Genomic DNA, 22,951 nt, shown 5'->3' with positions numbered 1-22,951 from the left:
TGTATGACGGTTAGTACTCATATCAAATCTCATAATCTTAACTTTGACAATGACATTACATCTATACGTTTATCGATCAATTTGACTATAAATAAGATTGGAACTAGGTTTAAGCATCGATATCGATAATATTCAGGATCTCAGGCATCTTAGCTTGTATTTCCATATGACCTCTAAGAACCGACGAGACGTCGATATCCTCTATTCCAGGCTGTTCGACCGGTCCCAGTCCCGCTACTCGAATTCCGTTGGACATGACTGCAGCCCTTGAGACGACCTCGTGGAGTCTGTTTATGTACAACCATCCCACAAGTCAGCATGCATGAAACTACACCCCAAAGATCGCGCTAACTCGAGAGACTTTTAAGGGAATCTGCGGTATAGACTTACCGGACAACTCCCGCTAATACCAAATCAGCGTCACTATAAGCATTTACTACCCTTCTGCCGGTGACACTCCTGACTTTCTGCCACTCCTCAGCCGTAGGTGCCGAAGGTAAAGAGATCATATATGCAGATTCGACATAAGTTGGTACCGAGCCTTTCCCTGGTGTTGGAGACGGCAGAGAAGCGAGATAGAGTAAGGCATGGAGCACGGTGAGTGCTCCTACTGACGATCCAATCTAGTGAAGCGAATAACACCATATCAGCGAATCGAAGGGGCGAGACGAACTCCTTATATTATGATGCAATGATCCCAGGGCGTTTAAGGTCAGACTACCCACAAGTACGACAGGTCTTTCACCCTGGACTCGCTTCTCGATAACTTCTCCTAATAATCGACCAGCCTTTTTAGCTCGATCAACAGCATGCATCCAGGTATTGTCGAGAGTCATGGTCGCCATAGAGTAGACGGAGCTGGACACAGAATACAGGACTCGATCTGTCAGCTGCAGTTTTATCTTAATGCTCAACGCAACGTCCTTGAATATATGGCTTACAGAGGCAAGCTGACGGCAGCGAAATAAGCAGAGAGGACGGTTCGTTTGATAATCTCTTTCTTGACCAGTCCTTTAAGCTTTGAGGTCACTACAAGAGGAAGGCGTTAACAGTTCACTCGTGTTGATATCACGCTGATATACAGCTTGAGATCGCTCACCCCATAGATCCACATCTCTTCCGGTCTGCAGCATAGCAGTACTCTCAAATCTCAAAAGATACACATCTCTGCCGTCCTTCAGCCCTGATAGCTGGCTGACATTAGAAGATACAATCTCATCCTCTGAAGCGATATTAGGTGCAGAGGTGACTTTGTTGGAAGCAGACGCAGAAGAACAAATCGCTCTCCAGGCTGTGATACCTTCTGTCCGTGATACAGTTAACAGACCAGGTACAACGATGGTAGCCTATAAGGAAGCATGAATTAGCGACCAGAGAAATGGATAGAACGCGCCAAGTAGGTATGGAAGATAGCAATGTATCGTTCGAGCTTTACTCACAGTCAAACTAGGTGGTTTCTTAGTCTCCGTCAACTCCTTCTCTTCCTTACCCTGATCCAAAGATGCTCGAGGGCTATTTGTAGGTGGAGGTATACTAGCTGTTCCAGATCCAACAGATATAGACTGTCTCGTACCAGATTCCAAAGATAATTTCAGTAATCTCTCTTCAATATCTAATCTACCTTGTTCTACTAAATCTTGAGCTTGCTTTTCTGATACTTCCCCTTGTAATTCTTCTCCTTTCTCACCAGCAATTTCCGTATTGTTGTTCTGATCTTTCTGTTCAAGCTTTTTCTGATCTTTCCTTGCTTTATATTCCTTCAAATCGTCCAATTCCTCTTTAGTCGATTTGTGTCCATCTCCGATTTCAATAAAGCTAAACTCCTCTACTCCCCTCCATCTTTCCCTCACTCTCTTACCTGCTAAACCTCCTCCACCCACACCGAACAACGTACCCAACACGACTGGAGCAGCAGATGCGGAGAGGATCGAGCCTACTCCCAAAGGTGCGAGGACTGCTGCTATTGCTGGTGCGGCGAGTCCACCTGTCACTCCTAGAAGTACACCGCCTGCTACTACTCCTGCTCCTGTAGCTAGTGTACCGAGACATGTCAGCGGCTTGGCTGATTGTGCAGAAGAGGGGTAAACTAAGGGAAGTGGTGGAGGCGAAGAGGTAAGAGCGCGAAGCGAAGGAAAAGAAGTCGAGTGAGAGGAACGAAAGGGAGAGAGAGGAGAATGAAGGGAGGTGGTCCGAAGGCGGAAGAGTTTCACAGTACGCCCCAGAAACAACCGCCAGGCCCAAATCACTCACCAAGATGTCTACCCAAAGCACCACCCCATCCCTGTGACTGAGCTTGTCTCGCCTTTTCGACTTTCTCCTGATTCTCTTTCTCCGCTGCAGCTTTCAAGGCATGGAACAAGGTGTGTGACAAGTTCTTTTCTGCTCTCGGGACAAGCTCTTTGGAGGGTAAACCCAAAAGCTGAAGAGTCCTGTATGAAAGATATCTTGATATAGGTGAATATTTCAATGTACCCTCCTTCTCCTCTTTACCCTTCTGCGCGCCGATATTCTCAGCAGCCAAACTAGCTTCTACTAGTATACCTGCAATTCTAGTGATTTCGTCCTCTTTCCATTCATCCCTCTGATCATTCGCAGAAGCCTTTACATCCTCAGGCGAAATCGCGGGTGGTAATCTCCCTTGATCGAATGACAATAGTTTGCAGACGGAAGTCAACCATTTGGATGATATGGTCTTGTAGTGCTCGGCATTGACAAAAGGTGTGAGAGATGGTGGATGGGAAGTAGCGCTCAACGAAGCTAGGGCCACAATCAACCGAATAGGCTGGGCGAGAGGCTCAGGCGGCTTGGGGAGACTATCGTTGGAAGGAGCTGTCATTGTCGGTGCAGAGTGATCAAAGCGATGGCGTATGTGAATGCCGTGCTCCTGTTACTATGTCAATTGTTGTCAAGGACACGAACTACTGGATGACCGCTATTTCGACCTGAGCAGGATTCAATGATTCCAGCACAACATTCGACCTCTTCATGGTGGAGTGAAGAAACCTACTCCACCGACATCAGTGACGTCACTTGATCCACAGAGCCAACGGTAGCGTGATGTTCTTGAGCTCACAGCACAGAGATTGAGCATCTCCAACACCTATTCAGCCTCGTTGCCCTAGTGAGACGGACTCCCTTCTCAATGGGTCAATGTGCATTATCAAGGCATCCTGCTCTCCACTGTTCATCCTTTTATACCTTGATCCCGCTCCTACTACTATAATCTGGATATAGGGTGCTGAGGAAAAAGAAGATGGAGATCGGCGGTCTCCGCCATACGTTCCACCCGGATCCGCACAGTCCTCCCGGAACTAGAATGACCAATCGAGCAGATCTGACCCAGATCTTGCGGTGATCGATGATCCGCTTTGACCGACGGGCTTAATAATCCTTTGTTTTTCAGTTTTTTTCAAGATCCATGTCCGATCTTACGAGATGGTAGCGTGTGGTGTACAGTACCCCCCTTTACACCGACGGTATTTCGTAATCCTACTTTGCACTCTATTAAGCACTACTTTCGATCGTTTTTACGTTTACCTCTCCAAGACATGCTCTATTTATGATTACAAATCGAGCCCGAAGCAGGTTTATCTCGTATCATTTTATTCTTGTTTAGCTAGCTGCATAGCCTTCGGTCAACGGACAGTCTAATTGGATTGTCGGTTTCTTCTACCTTTGGGGGGAAAGGCTTAAGGTGTACCTTGAATGATAACATAAGAACAAGGGAAAGTAGGTCGGGCAGTCAGTAAGTCATCTAGGTTGGTTATGACGGTTGATTAGACTTGAAGGTCTCGGTCCCGAGTGAAATTTCAATCCGAGTCACACATCTCCATGCAGTATTACAAACCATCATTATACAGTATAGTACACACGCTTGTCCATCCTTTTATCTTTCTTTTCTTTGTAAGCGATGGCCGCTAAACCTGCCCTTCGGTCTACATCGAACATACCTGAAAGCAAGCATGATCCATGTATGTATATATATAAACGTTTATCTTTTGACTCTGTGACCTTTCTTCTTCCCTTCTTCGTATCTTCGCAACCGTATCATCACTTAGGGCTTGTGCGATATCGTTATCATAGCACGAACCATATCACAAGGTCACAAGTCTACCATATATAATTAACAACTATCTTTCCACTTCTTAAATCCATTATCACACCATTGGATACCACAGCACAAAGATACATATAATCATGTCAGCTGCAACCACAGCACCCAACGCCCAAAATGGCTTATCACCTGTACCAGGCAACGGTGCCAACGATTTCTCGAGATCACCCACGTTCGTCTCTGACGAAGATGTCGAAGCTTCCCCTAAAGCCCTCGATGCTAATGCAACTCTCACCGACCTGACTGCTGCAAATGGGATCAACAAGGAAAAAGCCCTGTCTACGGACGGAATGGAGGACGAACACCTACCGGCACAATCAACGATGGGAAAAGTTGAATCGGAGCTGGAAAAGGCCGGTACAGCTCATCCACATCACCACAAAAACGCCTTGGCCTCGTTGAATCCAAAGAGAAAAGGCGTGTTGTTACTCTGTTTCTGTCTCTCGTAAGTCACACAGCCCACACATCCTTTGAAATACCCGAAAAAAACGTCAAATGGGCCCACATGCACCAATCTTGATCGTTTTTTTCCCCACTTTTACGGTCATTCGCTAACATTTTCGGGGCTGTGCAGGATGTTCATAGACGCAGCTGGAGTCAGCGCCACGTTTCTAATGACTGCCCCCATCGCTGAAGACCTCGGAGTGAAGACAGGAGATCAAGCTTGGATTTTGGGGACTTATTCGTGAGTTTTCTGACTTGAAATGGTGCAGAACGAGCCGATTGAGGACGATTGAGGTTGTGCCACTTTTGATCCCGCTATCAAGCGATAACGCGCGCGCGGTGGCTGTTCGGCGATCGCCGCCGAGCTTATTTGGACAAAATCCTCTTACTGTCCCTGCCATTCGTCATCCAGTATGTTGTGTGCTAATCTAGGGCTGGGCACTATAATAGTCTCGCATTTGCTGCCACGCTGCTCTTCGCCGGTCGACTTGCCGATTTGTACCCTCCTCATAGGGTCTACACGATCGGTTTCATCGGTATTGCTATCTTCTACCTTATCATCTCGTTCATGGAAAACCAATACGCTTTCTTTGTGCTCCGAGCGTTCTCCGGTCTATTGGCGGTGTTGACCATCCCAAGTTCGATTAATATGATCAGTGAGTCACCAACTTTTGAAAGTGAAGGAAAAAACCTATATGTGCATACTAACCTTGATGTTTAGTCCAAATGTACCCCGATCCTGCTGAACAAGCTAAGAAGCTCGCTCTTTTCGGTATGGCTGGTGCTTTGGCCAACACCATCGCTTTGGTGGGTCATTCCTCTATCCTGAATTGTCATTGATCGACTGCTGACGTTGGTGCTCTCCTACAGGTTCTCGCTGGTATATTCCTTCTTGCCAACTGGAGATGGTACTTCCGATTCATCACGTGAGTCTATTCAACAACAGTGTGGCAATATGTGTACTGATAAATAAATCCTTGTTTTGCAGAATCATCATTGCTCCTTTCGCCGTCTTAGCATGGTTCCTCATGCCTCGAACAGAAGCAGTTGCCGAAGACTTACCTGGTGCCGCAAAGCTCAAACGAATGGACCTCGGTGGTGTGCTTATCCTTATCGCATGTTTGGTCCTCTTCATCCTCGGTTTCACCCAAGCAGCAGTAGACGGATGGGATGCGCCAATCTTCTATGTTCCATTGGTCGTCTCTGTCATTCTTCTCGGTGTATTCTTAGTTTGGGAGAGATTCATGCCTAGAGGTTACTCTTTATTACCTCACGACATGTGGCGATACCCCAACATCTTCCCTTTGATCCTTCAAGCATCAGCTATATTCATGTGGTTCGCCTGTGCCCAACTCCGAATTGCCACCTACTTCCAAGAAGCATTACACAACTCTGCCATTCTCACTGCTGTCAAGCTTCTTCCTATGGGTATAACCGCCTTGTTCGTCGGTACCTCCACTCAAGCTTTGCCATGGTTAATCACCAAACCTCGATTCGTCCAACCTGTCGCTTCCGCGTTATGTTTCGCCGGATCGATGCTCTTCGCTTTCAGTAAAGGTGGTTCAGGAAAAGATTACTGGAGATATATGTTCCCAGGTCAGATCATCGGTACTGCTGGTGGTATGATTGTTTTCATCGGTATGAAGTGAGTACTATACATCCATCCCTTTTCTCGATATCCGAGTGATGGTATTTTGAGGCTGATTGTTGAATTGACATCACTTAGCACTTCGATCATCCAAGCTTTCCCTCTTGAATTTGCCGGTGTCGGAGGTTCCTTCGCCAACATCATCTTCCAAGTTGGAGGAGTGATCGGTATCTCGGTTCAAGCAGGCTTAATCAATACCGGTAATGGTACTATTGAAGATTGGACTGGATCTAAAAACTCTTACTTCTTCACTGGAGCCTACATCCTATTCACCGGTATAGTCTTTGTGGCATGGTATAGGCAGAGTAAGATGCCCAAGTACGAAGGGCCGGTGGTAGCTGCTTAAACTAATTTTATGATAGACAAATAAAATATGATTTAGCTTAAATTACTTTATTCGAACGATATTTCCTTTTTCCCTTTTTTACGATGAGACTTTTGATGAACATCGTGTAGTAGTCATGATGTGTGAGATGGGTCTCTACAGATAGAAAATGGAATTATGTAGTAGTTCCTCGACTTGTTTATAATGCATATTCACTTTTCGCTGTAATCTAAACGAAAGAGGCCATTAAATTCGAAGCTATAAGAGGTCTGGCCTGAGCTAATCTGTTGGAAGCTGTTGAGACAAATGCTGGTCCTTTGGTGTCGCACGTGCGAGGCAATGGACTAATTTTCCCTGCGCGATATATACGTTCCGTTATCCAGTATGTGCTGCGTCATTCGGTGTATAATATACAACTCACAATATGACAGAACATTATTTGGGAGCCATGTACTGATCTTCATAGCGACTGACTCAAGCCCTGAAACAGACTCTACAAGGGATCCTGCTTTATGCGTCTATGACGTTACTCCTTCATACACCGATGCCCCTGGACATCCTTTCTCATCGTGTTCAGAAAGGATGATCCGCTAATGACACTGAACTTTCTCAATAGAAATATCTGCGGCCTAGCATTAGTGACCTCAATAGGATCAAAGTAAGACCAACATATATTTATATAGTCCGATGTTATTTGTCTCTCACGAACTTGGAATAAAACCCAAGCTCCCATCACTTCATCTCACCCTCTTGACTTTATCGTCTGTCATATCGCTCACAACTGCTCAACAAGCCCTCACGTCCTCTTCGACATCGACAGCAACCCTTGATCGACTCAAAGCTGAAGTAACTACCGAAACTTCTCCGCAAACACACTTACCCATAGTCGATAGCCAATTCACTCAGGATCAGAATATCTACATCCCGATCCAACATCCCTCACCTACGTACCTCTTACCTCACCCTGCACAGTCTATTCCTACTGAAACGACTACTCAAGTCGTATATTTACCCGTCCCACCTGCGCCTTCCGGACCTTCTCCGTTCCTGCATCCCTTAGCCATCATACTCATCCTCTGCTCGATCTTAGGGTTCATCTCTACACTTATCAACCTCCCATTCGCCACATTCGCCATGTCGTCTTCATCATCATCTGCTAAACCCTCTTCCTCTTCCTCTAAACCATCCTCCTCATCTTCGTCTTCTTCATCACGTCCATCATCTTCGTCTTCCGGATCGGGAAGTTCGTCCTTGTCCTCTTCGTCATCTAAACCTTCTCCTGCTCCTCAGCCTGTACCCACCATCTCAGCAAACGCGTGGATGTCTTTTTTCCTATTTTGCTGTTTGGTCCTGATCATCCTCCAGGGTCCATTGGGCTTAACAGGAGGGAACATCCTCCCTTCTTTCCCTACCCTTCCTTCATTTGGATATGGGTATGGGTACGGGGGCATGCCGGGTTGTGCAGGGATGGTAAGTACCTATGTACCTTGGTGTCAACAACAACCTGTGGCACAAACAGTTCAACAACCGTCTCAGATCCAAGTACAGCAGGTAGTACAGAACACTCCTGGTGGTTATGGGGTCGGTCCTGGTGCGATGGCTGCTCCACAGTATCAGATGGGTGGGCAAGGTGGGTTTGCATCGCCCAATGGCGGTGGAGGATGGAGCTGGTATAGTAATGCTGGATCGGTGGGCGGTCAAGTAGTGAGACAACAGTCAGGTGAGCAATTATCTATACTAATGTTGAGGCCATCAAGCTTGTCATACTCACGTACTGTATGTATCATTACTGCGAACTGTTCAGGCTACTATCCTGCCCAGCAACGTACTGTCCAATACCAACGTCCAGGCCTCCAAATCCAAATTGACAATGCTCGAGGTGGTAATGCAGCTGTGCCACAACATGGTGAGTCATCTTCAAGTTTTCATGCTTTACAGTAAAAATCGAATTGACACTTACAAAGTTGTTCCTCAATATTACTATAACACTTGTCCGACTTATCAATATCAAAACCCATATCAATACCGATTACCTTATGGATACACCACAACTACGACCAATCGATGTACACCTTGGCAACCCTGGAATTGCAATTACTTACCCAACGTCTTCGCATATGCTCATTCATTGCCTGCACCTCCAATTCCTAACGGTAATGGAATGGATGGATATTCATATAGGTGGCGCTGCTAATGTGAATATACAAAGTCAACATGTCGGATCTGGTCCAGTGATACAGCCTCGACCTGTACAGGCTATACCTGCTGTACCCGTTACTCGTAAGTTCAATTCACACTCGCACTCGCACAGTATACAATACTTACTATGTTAGTTTCCCTCCACTATAGCCCCACCTCAACCTGTTTTCCCGCCTCCCTCGGCAATAGCTAGCATATCCAACCTCGAAAATGCCTTTTATCCTTTATTGGTTGGAGCCATAGCGTTATTGGTAGTATTCGATTATGCCTCGTAACCGTAATAGGACAAGGAGCCGAGGGTCAGTTGAAGTAACGATTTGTATCGATAATGTACGCATGAATTCTATGATCGAAAATACAAGAGATTGCATGAGATATCTAGATATGTTATATATGAAAATGTTCATGTATACTCTATTTATTGTATAAAGTAAGATGTCAAATGAAAACGAATGACACCTAGAACCCAAGAAAAGACATAAGATCGTTATAGACAGCCTAACTTTTGAGATACTTCAATTTTACAGTTTTGAGCTTCATACGATTCACCATTCTTTTTACCTTCTTTCTGAAGAACCGCTTTTTCATTTTTCTATAAATATGATATCCCTTGCTTGTATTGAGTTTTTCTTATTTTTTATCTAATGTCTTCTATCGCTTTTTCACTTATACAACTAAAATAAACATAACTTTTTGCTTCTTTCCTTCTTCTTCCACTATCCAAATTCAATGTCTATACAACCGCAACCTTTTATAGGACATCTCATCATGTTTCCTCTTCTAGATCATGGTCGAGTTTGATCCACCGGCGGGGAAAAGCACAGCGTCTGTAAACCCTTTACCTATTTTACCCCATTTCGATTTGGGTTTTTCTTTTATCGACGCGGCGGCTTGTTTCTCTTTTTCTTCTTTTTCTTTCGCTCGTATATCCGCTTGTCTCTGAGCTTCAGCTCGGGAGATGGCCATCTTCTTAGCTTGTTGAGCTCGTAATGCCTCGAATCGAGCTTGTGCTTCGGCTTTCTTAGCATCCTTTTCTGCTGCTCTGATACTGCGGAATCATATCATCACAAGGTCAGTATTGATTTCGATTTTGAATCACAGATGACCAAGAATGTCAAGTTGAGAACTTTGACACTCACGCTTTCAACTCCGCTTTCGCAGCTTTCTTACTGCTAGTCCCCGTTGAACCCGAACTGATACTCGCGCCATCATAAGTCGATATTCCACCTGTGCCAGTGGTGTTGGCCCTTATCAGTGACGTGGTATCTGAGAAATCTATCGTAGTAGTATCTCTGGTGTTCAACCTGATCTCTCTGACTGACTGTCCAGTCGAGGCAGAACTGTCGGTCATCATGGAGAAATGTCTGTTTTTAAGATTTGGCGAATTGATCGATCCCGAAGAAGTTGCTCGAGACAAAGCCGATTTCGACGGTGAAGCCGACGCTTCGAAATAGTACGATGCGACCGAATGATGCGAGTTTGAATTATCCATAGCTCGAGCTTGTTGAGCTGACATGGATTGAGGCGGAGGTGTAGCGGGAGGCAACAATCCTGCTGCTTCCAGCGTAGCTGCATTCAACCTCTTCCCGTCTGCCAAAGGGTCAACTAGGGCATCTCGATTCTTTGACTTCATAGATTGATTACGTCTCATTGAGAACGCGTCGTTCCATTGGTGGGTAGGTAGATGAACTTCGGGCAAGGGAGGTAAACCAGATCCGGAACTAGATCGACTATCCATCATGCTTGACGAGAAATCCCTAGGAGGGAGGATCCATGCTTCTCTCATCGAATCAGCAGGTGTAGATGGGAAGTTGGAAGTGACATCGGAATTGGTGGGACTGGACGGTCGGTGAAATCCTGCCGTGTGATGAGAAAAATCGGGAGTGGACGGTCCAGGTGATACACGCAGAGTAGCAGTGTTCACAGGCATAGGCAATCTGAGTGGATTGCGTCGAGGTGGTTGAGGTACAGGATAATCTGGTGGAGGTCGAAGAGAGACGCTTCCTTCGGAGGGAGTGAGGGATGGTTTCCGTGAGGCTACGGAGTTGACATCAAGGGCAGCCAACAGAGCGTTGATCTGATCATCCTTTGTAGCGATATCTTGATCTGGCTCTCCAGGCGTCGGAGGATCAAGAGGGAGCGCAAGAATCACATCCATAGGTATAGTCAATGAATCTGCTCGTGCTCGTCGATGAGGAGTATCATCGCTAGGACCTCCACGAGGAGCAGTCGAGGGATTAGAAGCGTCCGAAGAGGGATGATATGTGCCGCTGGGTGTGACATTTGGTTGACCATTGGAACTACCGCTATCAGATGCCTGAGAGCTGGTTGGACCTTGATTAGAACGTTGAGATCGAGCAGCAGCATTCTTAGCCATCTGATAGGAATCTGTATTAGCTGAGATCGGATGTTGTCAAGATAATATACACTCACGTGGATCATGTTCAATGCTCTGACTTGAAGGCATTGTTCACCGGCTAAAGTAGCAATCTCATATATACCAACAGCGATGCTGGGTTCTAACCTTTCATGTAGGGCATGAACTACCAGTCTGTTGAGGCGATCAATGTTGTATTGCTTGGCAAGGAATAGCAAAGCTGAGAGGACAGGTGCCCGATTTTGCAGTGCAGTTGACAAGGTCAAGGTGTAGAAGTACTGTACAAGAGCCACACACACTGGGAAAGGCTCCGGTATAGTGAGGTTGGTGGGAGCCAATCGAGCGGGGGTGAATGATCCAAGGAGAGTATCGTTGATATCAGCCGCTGGTGCAGCTGCAAGGACACCGGCAGCTTTGTCGGCTAGAGCTCGTTCCTGTTCAGCGAACCAGGGCCATCGCTCGGACAAGATCTGTCGAGAGCACTTGACCCTTCGTCCATCATCGCATATGACTTCGAAATCGGAAGCCAGCTTCTCATCTAACATGGTCAATCCGGCTTGTTGTATCTTGGCGGGTATCTCGAGGTTGGGTGGTTGGTAGATGCCGAAAGCTTCCAGGGAGATGACAGCCATATGATCGAGGTTGACAGCTCGACGACAGTAATCGGCAGCCAAGTCCAATTCGCTATTACCGAATACCAGAATCTTTGCCATTTCAGGCCAGATTACCGCACGGTTCCAGCTTCCCGTAGCGAGCACATTGGGTTCGAGATGTCGCCATACCATGTTATCCAAATTGAGAGCCCAGATGGAGAAGGCAGCAGAGGATGAGGCGAGGTAAAGACCACAAAGAATGAAGTGGTTTCCTACGATACCACCGGTGGGGAATCGGAGACCAGGAGGTTGATGCTGACCTCGCATAGCATCCGAGTCATCGCGAAGACTGAAAGAAGGTGGAGAGATTTGTTTATTCGATGGGACAGGTGGGCTGAGGTTATCGGGAGAGAGGACATCGAGTTCACGTCGGACTTTGGCGAAATCATAATTGGAGTAACACCATACATCTGGGGATAGAAGAAATAGTCAGTTTTGAGTATTCTGAAACGAGTATCATTTAACTCACCTCCGCCTTCCCCTTCTTCATCGATGGAATAACTATGAGAGGAGCTCTTGAGTTCCGAAGTAGGCTGAGGTAGTACTACTCTTTTCTTTGAACTAGTAGCTACACTTCGGTAAGCACCTTTTGAGTGTTGACCCGCCGATTCAGGTTGAGCTGTCTTGGACTCCCAAACTTTCTTCTTCAGATCATATACGTTGATCTCGTAAATCCACGAGTTATCCGAATGCTGCCCACCCGAAATAACCAATTTACCTCTTGATACTGCACTAAGATGGGCATATCTCGCCGAAGGTATCAGGGATGGATCCTGTGGAGTATGATGCGAAGGCGAAGAGATTCCGAGACCTATCACACTTGATGAAGGATTGGGTTGGGGTAACCATCGTCTTGATGGACAGTCAAAGAACCATATATCGTTATGTACTGACATGGGATCAGAATCGGACATCCCACCGAAACATACGAGTTTGTCTTCCCCTATCATCCCAGCGTGATATTAGCTTACATCAGCTCAGCATAGCCACAGGTACAGATAGACTCACAGACATCCATAGAATGGAAGTACCTCGGACCGGGACCTTCACCCGCATCTACTCTTTCCCATAATCTAGTTTTCAAATTCATCGCCCACATCTCTGATGTCAGCCGACGAGTTTTCACTGATTTACCACCGAATAAGAAGACAGTGGGTGGATGAGGTGCTGGGAGTGGTGAGATGGTGACGGATGGTCCCTGCGATTATACACATGCCAGACGGTATTAGCATATGTAACCTCATTCCCAAGCAGAAGAAAGCAAGCAGAAGAAAGACGTACGGTGAGAGGCGGAGGGACATTACCCTTTGTGGACTCGCTCCAGCTGACGAGATGAGCGAGTCCAGCGTCCATCTTGTTTAGTTTGGGTTATCGTCGTGGTTGATTATGAATGGCAATGTTGAAAGATGAAGATAGATTGAGAATAAGGGGAGAGAAGGGGTACTGGATGAGCTATTTTAGATGAGGGACGAAGGGGGTATTTATTCGGGTAATTTTCCTGCAGTATGAGGGTACTTGGCGGGAGTGTACGCAGGTACAGTTGACAGGTGAGGTGAGGTGAGGTGAAGAGAGCGACGAGGGCCTAGAGTAGGAGGGGAGGGTCGTGCGACCGAGGTATATAGATTAACAAGGTTGAGAAAGCAGGAGATGAGCAGGTCCAAGGAAGGGTAATTGACTGACCAGGGCCGATCAAAGAATGTGGATTTCCTCCGGTCGATTGATGGCTGATGTGTGATGAATAATGTATGATGAGTAAAGGTAGTTCTCACGATGATCTGCTACTACTACCTGAACGACCGGATGAAGTTGGGTACCTCGCTATGGTCTTTCTACTAGTCTCGACTTTGATCTGACACCCTAAGGTTCGATGTTTGATGAGATACACGAGGGAATGACGAGTGTGGTTGTGGTGATGTTATGCGGTAATCAGCAGAACAGGAGTAACAGGTGAGGATCTGAGCGGAGGAAGAGGGAGGGGGCGTTTTTTTGATGGTCGTCGAGTGATTGAGCTTGTGTCACAATTCCGCTTGATGGTGGATCTTATCCTTGTCCCTCGTTACTCAAACACAGCTTTTAGGTTTTGATTCTCTTGGGTCTAATGGGTGATGATGGGCTGATGGAAAAGCGGATGTGGAACTAGTCTGGAAAAAGGCATCAATGAACAGATCAGCATCAGCCAAAAACCACACAAGACAGTCCTAAATGAAAGCCATCGATGATCAATGCTTCTGTAAGGTCAAGCTAACCTGTAGAGGTAATAGTAATGTACTCACGAACCTCGACCCTCCTTTCGATAATGATTGACTGAGTTTCTACTCCTTTCGTCTGAGTGACGAGGTGGTGAAGGGGAGTGCGTTGTATGGATAACCTTGACAACGAGTGACCTACAATGGAGTAGTTGATAGAATGATTTGTGCTTCTGGCCAGAGGTACCAGGACCAGGACCGAGGGGTGAAGAAAGAAGAGGTACCTTACGATCCGAGCGTTTTATATTCGTGTAGGTAGGTGGAAAGAGGTCTCGGAATATCTCTGTGTATCTGTATCTGTATCTTGGATCGTGCCTTGGCGAAAAGAGGGGATTGAAGGGTGGAGGTTCAAGAGTAATTCATGTCGATGAAAGAGTGTTAAGGTGAAGGTGAGGTAAGTTATCTGAATGGGATTGGTATATATTCGTGTATGCAACCCAATGAGACAGATGGAAAAAGATAAAGAGTGGATGATATCAGCAAGAAGGAAATTTGAATGGAAGAGATGGATACAAATGTTGGGACGAAGGTATTGTTACCTTTTAAGCCCTTTTAGGTGAACGAACGATCGACGGAGATGACAAGACAAGATGAATACACAAGAGACAAACAAACGAACAGAGTTGATGATGTTCAAGATAGAAGAAGAGATCAGAGATATCATGATCGCAGCGAAAGCTATGCATCAACATCTACGCGTGGACAGTAGTCAAAGTACACAACGAAGAAGCCAAAAAAAGAGAAAAAGTAATTTTACGATCTTTTAAAAAAAGAGAAAAACGTACTAAGAAATTCGATCGAGCCAAATAGAGGATATCATGGCTTGGTTGGATCGAATTCAACCCTGCTCTAAGATCGAAGGGAAGTAATACTCCTATCTTGTCTTGTCGCTGTTGCTTCTGTGGTGCCCTCCGTACCGAGACTTGTTAGTATCCTGGTGCAGACTAGACTAACTGATTTTGTATCTAGGTTCAGGTAGATATGTTCTGTATTCTTTCAGGAAAACCTTCTTGCTGCCGATACTCTCGGGAAGCTAGCTGTCTGTATACGGAAGTGCATCAGTCACTTTCATCGTTCAGTCTAAGCTAGCCGACTCTCACGTCGCATGGCTATCGTATGTCTTGGGGCGCAATGTTATCCAGAAGTTGAGGTAGACACATACCTGTACATGGTTGAGGGCTATCTTCACGTCCACATTCGTATGCACGATGGTCGTAGGTAGTTCTGCAAAAGAACAGTTACTGAAAAGAAGGGGATTGGACATTGTGAGGAATCCCGGTTCCTTAACTCGACAGTAACCCTTTTCACAACCACAACCACATTTTAGTCAATTCTTCTTCTATCGCCGTTAGTCCAGGTTATCTGATATGATCGTATAATGTTACAATTTGTACAAAGATATTCACCTTACCCGTCAGCCTGCAATAGCATGAGATAGTAGTCTATCGAGCTCACCTGATCTAAAAGCATGTGGTCAGCCAATAGAACGGTAACGGCTGATAAGTTCGTAAGGGTCCTTCGATCAGATCAGGTAACTAATGTACGGACCTCGCTGTCGCTTATCCAGAAGGAATTTTTGTAACTTTCCTTGTTCTTCGATACTATATTTCGTTCGATCAATAAGCAGTCACGCATTCAACATGGAAATCCAAACCAGATCCTGATCTATTCTAGCAGGTGCCCATAATTCATATGTATGCATCATCTGATCGAAAGATGAAGGGTCATCATGACAAATCAGATTAGATCAGGTATACACAACGGTACGTCCCTACTTATACTTCCGAACGGAATTATTTATTCCACAGTAAAATGAAAAGTACTCGTAGTGATGTGCTTTCTTCTCTTCTGTCCTCATCGGATGATAAATATGGCAGGGACTTGGCTCCAGTTACTAGTAAATCCAATCTGATTGTAATGGACGAGATTAGTAGTAGTGTCTTCAGTAATACATAGATTTGATATAGCGAACCTGTTCTGTACCATCGGGTACACAGAGTCTCCGGGTGATCATTCATTCTATCATACCCTCCATTACCAGCACAAATGATATACAAATATACGAATAATACAACATTCGATGAAGGCTCAATCCAATCTTATCTTTTTGGCAGGGCGAAAACTGTTCGTATCAGCCAAACAGCGGCATCTATCTAGGCGAAGGAATATATCCTATCTAGTCTGCATGACGACGCCTCTTCTTCTCACGTCAATCATGTAGGTGACTTGCATCGTTACGCTCGCACTCGTTTATAAAACCTGGATTTTGGAATCATTGGTAAATTAGCATGCAGAACATCCTACGCAATTTTGACAAGTTAAGAGACTTACAAGATATAAGCAGGTCGTGACTATTAACATGACATAGCACAAAGATTTTGCATCAGCGTCTGGCATTGTTTGTTTCCGATAGTGAAGATGACGACGACAGACAAACTCACCACTACATCCTTTTCATGAGCTTTGGATACTTTGGAATCTTCGCAGTACATCCAACCTTTACTCGATTTGACGTATGCGGTATCTAATCAGGACGTACCATCAATATGATGTATATAGGGAAGTGTCCGAATAAAGCAAACAACTCACAATGACCCGAACTCAACGTTCCCATATGATTACTGACTCCATACAAATCATATTTGAATGGTCCTACTTGACATCTCGGGTCGTCCAGATCTTCTCTACCTGTCTGCTGTCTTCGAGGTACGTATCGAGTGAGGTCCAACGATTTCACAGGGAATATAACGGGGGTTTCAGATTTATCCCAGAATACTCCATTCTGAGTCGTAAATCTCTTCAACTGGATAAGGAGTACAGGTGGAAGACGCGAGATGGTAAGCGTTTTGGAAGCTCGTCGTGGAACTTTACATCGCGGGCAGTTCCTATATCAATCAAGTCAGCAAACGATATGCACCGGTGAATGGCGTGCGCATGTCATGTCTTGGTAGAGCCCACTCACCATGCATCTTCCTTCTCCATCACTTCCGCTTTGACGAACTCATCTATCAACTCCTGTACGACCACTTTGGATTTACCGGATGGCACAGGGAGAGACATGTACATGAATGCGTCGTATGTTGTGGATGTCTATCGCATATGGGTCAGCAAGGGTCACCCACCAGTATTACAGCCTCAATCTTGGATAGCCCTTTCCTCCTCCATCCGGGAATGATATTATGATCCGGCGTAGGGAAGGTACGAAACTCACTTTATGACAAGTCAGACATTCCAATCTGTTCCTATACTGACCCTGAAACAGATCCACAATGAAACTATCATTCCTCATCCTGTATATCTGCCATTCCTTCTCCGATGCAATTTCAGGTGGTAAAGTTTCCAGCTGAGCCTCTCTTTCAGGAGTCATCTCAACAGGTGGGGGTTTGTGTTTCACCCTGTTAAGATCTTCATGTAAACCATCTAAAACAAATGATAAGAATTCTTGAGAATCATGTTGATCTGTTCCAGAAAATTGCGATGCAAAAGTAATGATGTTTTTCCTAAATGTCACAGGAGATAAAAACGTATAATCTTCTTTCCATAGTGCTTTCAGTAACTCGGCAAATGCATTGGCGAGGTTTCCTTTGGTTCCCAAGGGGTTGTATATATTAATCGATTTCTTGTATGATCCGTCTACGAATAACAATATTAGCTTTTGGTCAAGGAACAGCTCACAGAAAAGCTAACTTACCTAAAAAGTATGAAGTGAATGGATAAGTGGCTGAGAGACACTGCAATGTCGAGTTCATATAACAGGTGCTGGTTGACGGCATGTTAGCGTTCAAGAGGAGAATTGAGATTGAAACAGCTCATGCGTTATGAATGAAAACAGAACTCACTTTCCCAGATTCTTCAATCCCGTCAAACCCAGAACCACATCATTCCAATACCTAACTTCATCGCCCTCTCTCGCCACCAAGTCCAGTCCTCTTATACTGCCTGATCGCACTACAGCCGGTCTCGTATCGTACCTATCCATGGGCGAGACAGCCGCGGGTGGAGGTTGAGGCACAGACGCCAGAGCGTGAGCCTGTGGGTAATCTATAGCGGGTCGAGGGGAAGATACGCCTGCTGATCCAGAATACGCTTGTCCGTGTTGGTCAAGGTAATCCGAACGACGCCTGGCTCCTGGGCCAGGATGTATGGACGCCTGAGGAGGAGCCGTGATAGGTGTAGCGGAAGAGGAATAATTGGATGGTGATCTCGTGTGAGAGACGGGCGAAGGGGCATAGGATCGTGAGGGTTGGCCGGTGATGTATGAGGATGGTTCGCCAGTCATTGATTGAGGAGCATAACCGAACTATACACAATGATCAGTTGACAGTGGGGGGTTTATATGATTGGATACTCACGCTGTCGGTGATGTTCTTGGCATAATGCGCAGATTGGTATATTGGCATATCCCTATTAGCTCTCTTTGTCAAATCCACCGAAGAACTAGGCGAAGTGACTTTATCAAGTCGTGGTGTACTATGGCAAGACTAATCAGCATCAAAACTTCAGCTTATACAACGTGAACTCACCTTGGGGTATACCCATTAGCTTTCGGATTATACGGTCTACCCTGACCATTAACTTGGACAGACTGACTATGTCCATGAACATGAGCAGCATTGTACGCTTGTTGATGTTTAGCAGCTCTCATTTTGATGAACTCCCTCCAAGCCTCATATCCACCAACTAATAATACAGGTGTCCTGTCCAATTTCTTCGTGAACTCATATTCATATACCGAGTCCCATAATCTTGAAGTCGGAGTGGCTTTATCTTTAGGAGGCCAATTGGTCGAATTGGCATCATAGACAACCAAAAGATCGTATTGATTTCGATTGGCAAATGCTTTTTGTTGGGCGGGTGGAGAGAGCGATAAAGAATCTTCAAGTTTTTGCGAATTGATGCTATATGGACAAAGGGAAGAGGAACAATGAGCATTCGTATAAATCAGAAACTGAAGCCAAATGATGTGCAGTCACTTACCCATCTCTCATTAATACCGTAGGATCCATCCAGACCACAGTCACTTTCGCCCCTCGAGATTCATATTCCTTCCCAACGTAGCCTCTCTTATACTCCTCCTCACTTCTTACATCTAGTAATAGTATATCAACAGCAGGGTTGAGGAAATACGATCGAAGTTCATCGGGAGTCACGGAATTGCTATATGGGAATTTTGGTTTCTTAAATTCCTGACTGTGAGGCAGGCCATTAGGTTGTGGAGGCTGAGGCAGGGAATCTCGTTGACGAGGTGGCGGAGGGGTGGGTACGGCAACTGGGAAAGATAAATTGGGAATTTTGGGATCTTTCAGACCGGCTGTAGGAGCTGTATCTCTAGTAACACCGTTGGGTGCGGAATCTCTGACTATGCCATTGGGTAGATTGGACTTCGTTGGTGGTGGTTGAGGAGCAGGCGGCCTAGATGGATGTTTGTCTCTTCCATCTTCTAAGACAGGTTCATCCGATAGCAAATCCACATCACCGGGGAGGGTAGCTACGTTGGGTGTACTAGCAGGTCTTTTCAGGCCAGCTCCTGCGTCAGGCATAGGAGGCGATAAGGCCTTTTCGTCGTTGGGCTGATGATCTTGTTCTAACGGGTTGATACTATCGGGTCTGGGAGGAGGGGGTGGTAAAGGCAGACCAGGTCGATTTGACGGTGCAGAAGGTAAAGTGGGAAAACTAGGTACATCAGGTAAAGATATTTCAGGTGATTCTCCACCTTCCTCAATTATCGGATTATGTTGCGTGAATTTAGCGCTCCCATTGGGTAGCCCGGACTTATCTGAATTTCTGGAGGATTGAATCGAAGTGGACCATTGTGCTATACGATCGTTGGCCCGTTGCAGATCTTCGTCATCGTCCTGGAACTGTTTGCCAAATTCGCTCAATGACGGGAAGGCTTTCTCGAAGTCTTTCATTGTACCGGAAGAGGTGTCTGCCTCGTTCACTTCGGCATGAGCTGAGAGATTACGGGAAGTGAGTGAGGACGGTATAGCAGGTAATGGAGGTTTCGATGGTCCAGCTGGTGGCAGGGTGGAGTAATTTGGTTGTTGAGGAGTATGGGTTGTAATGGCGGGAGATTGAGTGGTGGATGTTGGAGCGGTAGGTAAAGGTCGATCCCCGTCGATCGGGTTCGTAGACCGCCTCGAACGAGTGGAAGACCCTGTTTGGTGAGAGTTGATCGGTTTATCCTCCTTGAGTGCTGGTGGTCTCGTGCTGACAGAACCACTACCGGATGGTGTCAGACTATGTAGACTTGCCCCTGATCCACTTCTTTCCCTGTTGTTGAGCGGTTTGGTAGTCCTCAATGAGCCAAGATTACCACCTGCACTAGCTCCTGTCCCGTTCGGTTGATTCGGGGCAGTTGGTGTAAGCGAGTGATGAGACGTAATTGGAGAAGGTCGATTGGCGGTGACGTTATTAGGTGAGTTGAGGTCTTTACTGAAGCGCTTATTCGAATTCCCCACATCCATCCCATGTCCTCCCAGAGCTTTCATACGATCTGCTATACTCCCTCCTCCCCTGATATCTGGACCCGACGGACTACGAGAAGGTCCCGGGCGGGGAGATGTTGTGGTATTCGACCCAGATGGAGAAGCACTGGTGAGGAAATCAATACCTACGCATTCCAGACATACCACGCTATGGTGCTTACTCACCCATTGGTCTCCACATCCCTTTTCTTCAACTGGTCTTTGATCTCTTTCGCTTTCACCAAAAACACATCGTAGGTCTAACACCATTTACGTTCTATCAGCATCTCATGGTGGAAGAAGAATGTTTCAGATTTCACTTACCTCTCTGAAATCTTTGACTCTTTCACTCCAATGTGGATCGGTCTTCTTCAGATCCCTAGTCTTAGAATGCATCTTAGCATAAGTATAAGCCTGACAGCTCCTAGTGTACGCCAAGAACATCTCCTCCTTCTTTCCACTTCTCTCGGCTAGTATCGCAAGGTCCGCTTCATGTTTTGCACGATCGAACCATTCTTTAGGAGAACGAGATTCCATATCCTCATTATAGGATGCTAGAGTCTGTAGCTCTGAAAAGGGGAGGGAAGATAGTGGGATTGAAGGTAGGGATCTTGACATTTTGGTAGATACAACGGTAAGATGTCGAGGGATTGTTGGTTGATTCAATCCATCCGGGGTTGAGTGATATTGCGCTTTTACGACAAAGTCAAGTGTTGGTATGAAATGAGAATCTGATGTCGCTTGGTTTAGTGCGATGTAGAGCTATGGCGCTGCAGCAAGATGTTATGTATGGTGGAGGGGGCAATATTGAATGTGAAGTGGATAGAACAGAATGAAATAGGGATAACTTGGGTGATAGATGTCATGAATGTGTCATCGCCGCCCAAACTCACTCGTTCCCTTGGTACACTGTAAATTCAGGCACGCATATACATGTAGCATGATCACCCATAACTTATATCATAAACAACCATTTCTGCATTTCTATCCTACAGAATATATATATACATACATACATAGATACATAGTCAGCAGCACTCGCCTCAAGATGCCAGCTTCATACCCGGTACCTACGCAGATGGTACAGCAACTATGGGGTAAATTCGTGGCTTTCCTGATGCGTTCGTATCCTATGAAAGATGTACCGTTGAATATCCGACCGGTGAGTGGGTTTGGTTGGTCATTGACAGTCCATCACCATAATATCACTCTACAGCATTCCTCAATGTGAACGACATGCTGAATCTTGTATATGTAAATTCGAACGATGATATAGGGAATGATATTCGCAACTGCCATATGGATAATCATCTTAGGTATTTTAGGTATGGCGCCATTACCCACTTTACCTGTGAATGATAAAGCACTGCATTTCTTCGGGGTGAGTATCAATCAGTTCATATGTCTGGAAATCGAACTGATTGATCATGCCGTATAGCTGGGTTTTGCTACGTTTTTGCTGTATTTCGTATTGGAGGTACCAGAGTGAGTTGAAGTGGAGTCTACGTCGTCAATCCTTTCTACCTATCTGGCGTTGCTCTTCCCATAAATGTCAATTATCTTATCCATTCCAACCCTTTCAATCGAAAATGGAGAGGTACTGGTACTGACTCTCTGTCTTATTCATATAGTGGTCCAGGTAAACGAATATGGTATATCCGACGGGCACCAATCGTATTCACATTGATAACTGCCTTCTTGGTCGGTGGAGTAATCAGTGAATTCATACAGAGTCTGTTACCTGTGAGCTGGATATCTCTCTTCAACTAGCATTCAACTCATGATCTAAAGTTTCATCGGCTAATCATATCTTAATTGTCATGTTTCTGATATTCAGTGGAAAGAATTTCAATTCGGTGATATAATCGTGAGTACACCATCCATCAATTAACCTGTTTCCCAGATTCAATCATGATCTGAGGATAGAAAGACGAGACAAATACTAATATCACCATGATTGACCACCCAGGCAAATCTCCTCGGTTCCACCCTCTTCCTCTACCTCGCTCACCTCGCACATCAGCGGAACCAACGTAAACTCGAATTATCTTCATTGTATCAACCTCTGACCGAACAGAACAGTTCGACTTATCGAGATGCCCAAGGCAGAAGACATCAGTTCAACGTCCCTTCAGCTACGGATGCAGACGAAGATCAACCTCCCCGAGAGGTATATGGTGGAGGTGTAAATAGACAGAGACAAGGAAGTAACGTTTGGGATGATGAGTCTGACCTGGATAGGAGTTCACAGGATACTGCTAGAGGAGGAGGAGGGATGTTCCAATTAGGAGAAGAGGATGATGATACACCAACACATAATGGTAATGGGAAGAGATAGTGCTGATGAGCAGAATTTATCGTTTTATCGTTTTATGTCAATGGGATTTATGTGTATACAAAGTTTAATGTCAACAACAAAATCAAATGGGCATAGTAAGTCCAATCACAGAAAGACCGCAGGACCGATCATTCTGGTAC

General features: G+C 45.6%; 6 protein-coding genes across 6 annotated transcripts; 3 read left to right on the top strand and 3 right to left on the bottom strand.

Annotated features, from left to right (window-relative positions):
* Nucleotides 1-109: 109 nt before the first annotated feature.
* Nucleotides 110-2,836, bottom strand: V865_006594 (uncharacterized protein; the record flags this gene model as incomplete). Its single annotated transcript, XM_066230352.1, has 7 exons — nt 110-287; nt 391-623; nt 726-858; nt 942-1,029; nt 1,100-1,346; nt 1,440-2,032; nt 2,251-2,836. The coding sequence occupies 7 exons, from the start codon at nt 2,834-2,836 to the stop codon at nt 110-112; spliced, it is 2,058 nt and encodes a 685-aa protein (XP_066086449.1).
* Nucleotides 2,837-4,197: 1,361 nt separating this feature from the next.
* On the top strand, nt 4,198-6,552 carry V865_006593 (uncharacterized protein; the record flags this gene model as incomplete). The annotated part of the gene is made up of 7 exons (XM_066230351.1): nt 4,198-4,559; nt 4,689-4,799; nt 5,009-5,214; nt 5,280-5,365; nt 5,429-5,484; nt 5,547-6,203; nt 6,285-6,552. 7 exons carry the CDS (start codon nt 4,198-4,200, stop codon nt 6,550-6,552), a joined length of 1,746 nt encoding a protein of 581 aa, XP_066086448.1.
* Nucleotides 6,553-7,218: 666 nt separating this feature from the next.
* On the top strand, nt 7,219-9,005 carry V865_006592 (uncharacterized protein; the record flags this gene model as incomplete). Its single annotated transcript, XM_066230350.1, has 5 exons — nt 7,219-8,251; nt 8,336-8,437; nt 8,496-8,684; nt 8,764-8,811; nt 8,881-9,005. 5 exons carry the CDS (start codon nt 7,219-7,221, stop codon nt 9,003-9,005), a joined length of 1,497 nt encoding a protein of 498 aa, XP_066086447.1.
* A 505-nt stretch (nt 9,006-9,510) lies between these two features.
* V865_006591 (uncharacterized protein) lies at nt 9,511-13,113 on the bottom strand (the record flags this gene model as incomplete). The annotated part of the gene is made up of 6 exons (XM_066230349.1): nt 9,511-9,778; nt 9,870-11,107; nt 11,164-12,170; nt 12,230-12,703; nt 12,769-12,958; nt 13,042-13,113. The coding sequence occupies 6 exons, from the start codon at nt 13,111-13,113 to the stop codon at nt 9,511-9,513; spliced, it is 3,249 nt and encodes a 1,082-aa protein (XP_066086446.1).
* Nucleotides 13,114-16,333: 3,220 nt separating this feature from the next.
* Nucleotides 16,334-21,091, bottom strand: V865_006590 (uncharacterized protein; the record flags this gene model as incomplete). Its single annotated transcript, XM_066230348.1, has 14 exons — nt 16,334-16,357; nt 16,448-16,530; nt 16,596-16,891; nt 16,969-17,096; nt 17,218-17,639; nt 17,698-17,765; nt 17,846-18,306; nt 18,359-18,476; nt 18,530-18,904; nt 18,984-19,387; nt 19,478-19,790; nt 19,869-20,600; nt 20,660-20,733; nt 20,798-21,091. 14 exons carry the CDS (start codon nt 21,089-21,091, stop codon nt 16,334-16,336), a joined length of 3,792 nt encoding a protein of 1,263 aa, XP_066086445.1.
* Nucleotides 21,092-21,521: 430 nt separating this feature from the next.
* On the top strand, nt 21,522-22,811 carry V865_006589 (uncharacterized protein; the record flags this gene model as incomplete). The annotated part of the gene is made up of 6 exons (XM_066230347.1): nt 21,522-21,635; nt 21,750-21,854; nt 21,912-21,958; nt 22,105-22,216; nt 22,311-22,340; nt 22,443-22,811. 6 exons carry the CDS (start codon nt 21,522-21,524, stop codon nt 22,809-22,811), a joined length of 777 nt encoding a protein of 258 aa, XP_066086444.1.
* Nucleotides 22,812-22,951: the final 140 nt, after the last annotated feature.

Source organism: Kwoniella europaea, chromosome 2 (genome assembly GCF_036810445.1).
Source record: "Kwoniella europaea PYCC6329 chromosome 2, complete sequence".
NCBI lineage: Eukaryota > Fungi > Basidiomycota > Tremellomycetes > Tremellales > Cryptococcaceae > Kwoniella > Kwoniella europaea.
Note: the sequence above shows the minus strand (reverse complement) of the source record. Positions and strands in the feature narration are given on the sequence as shown.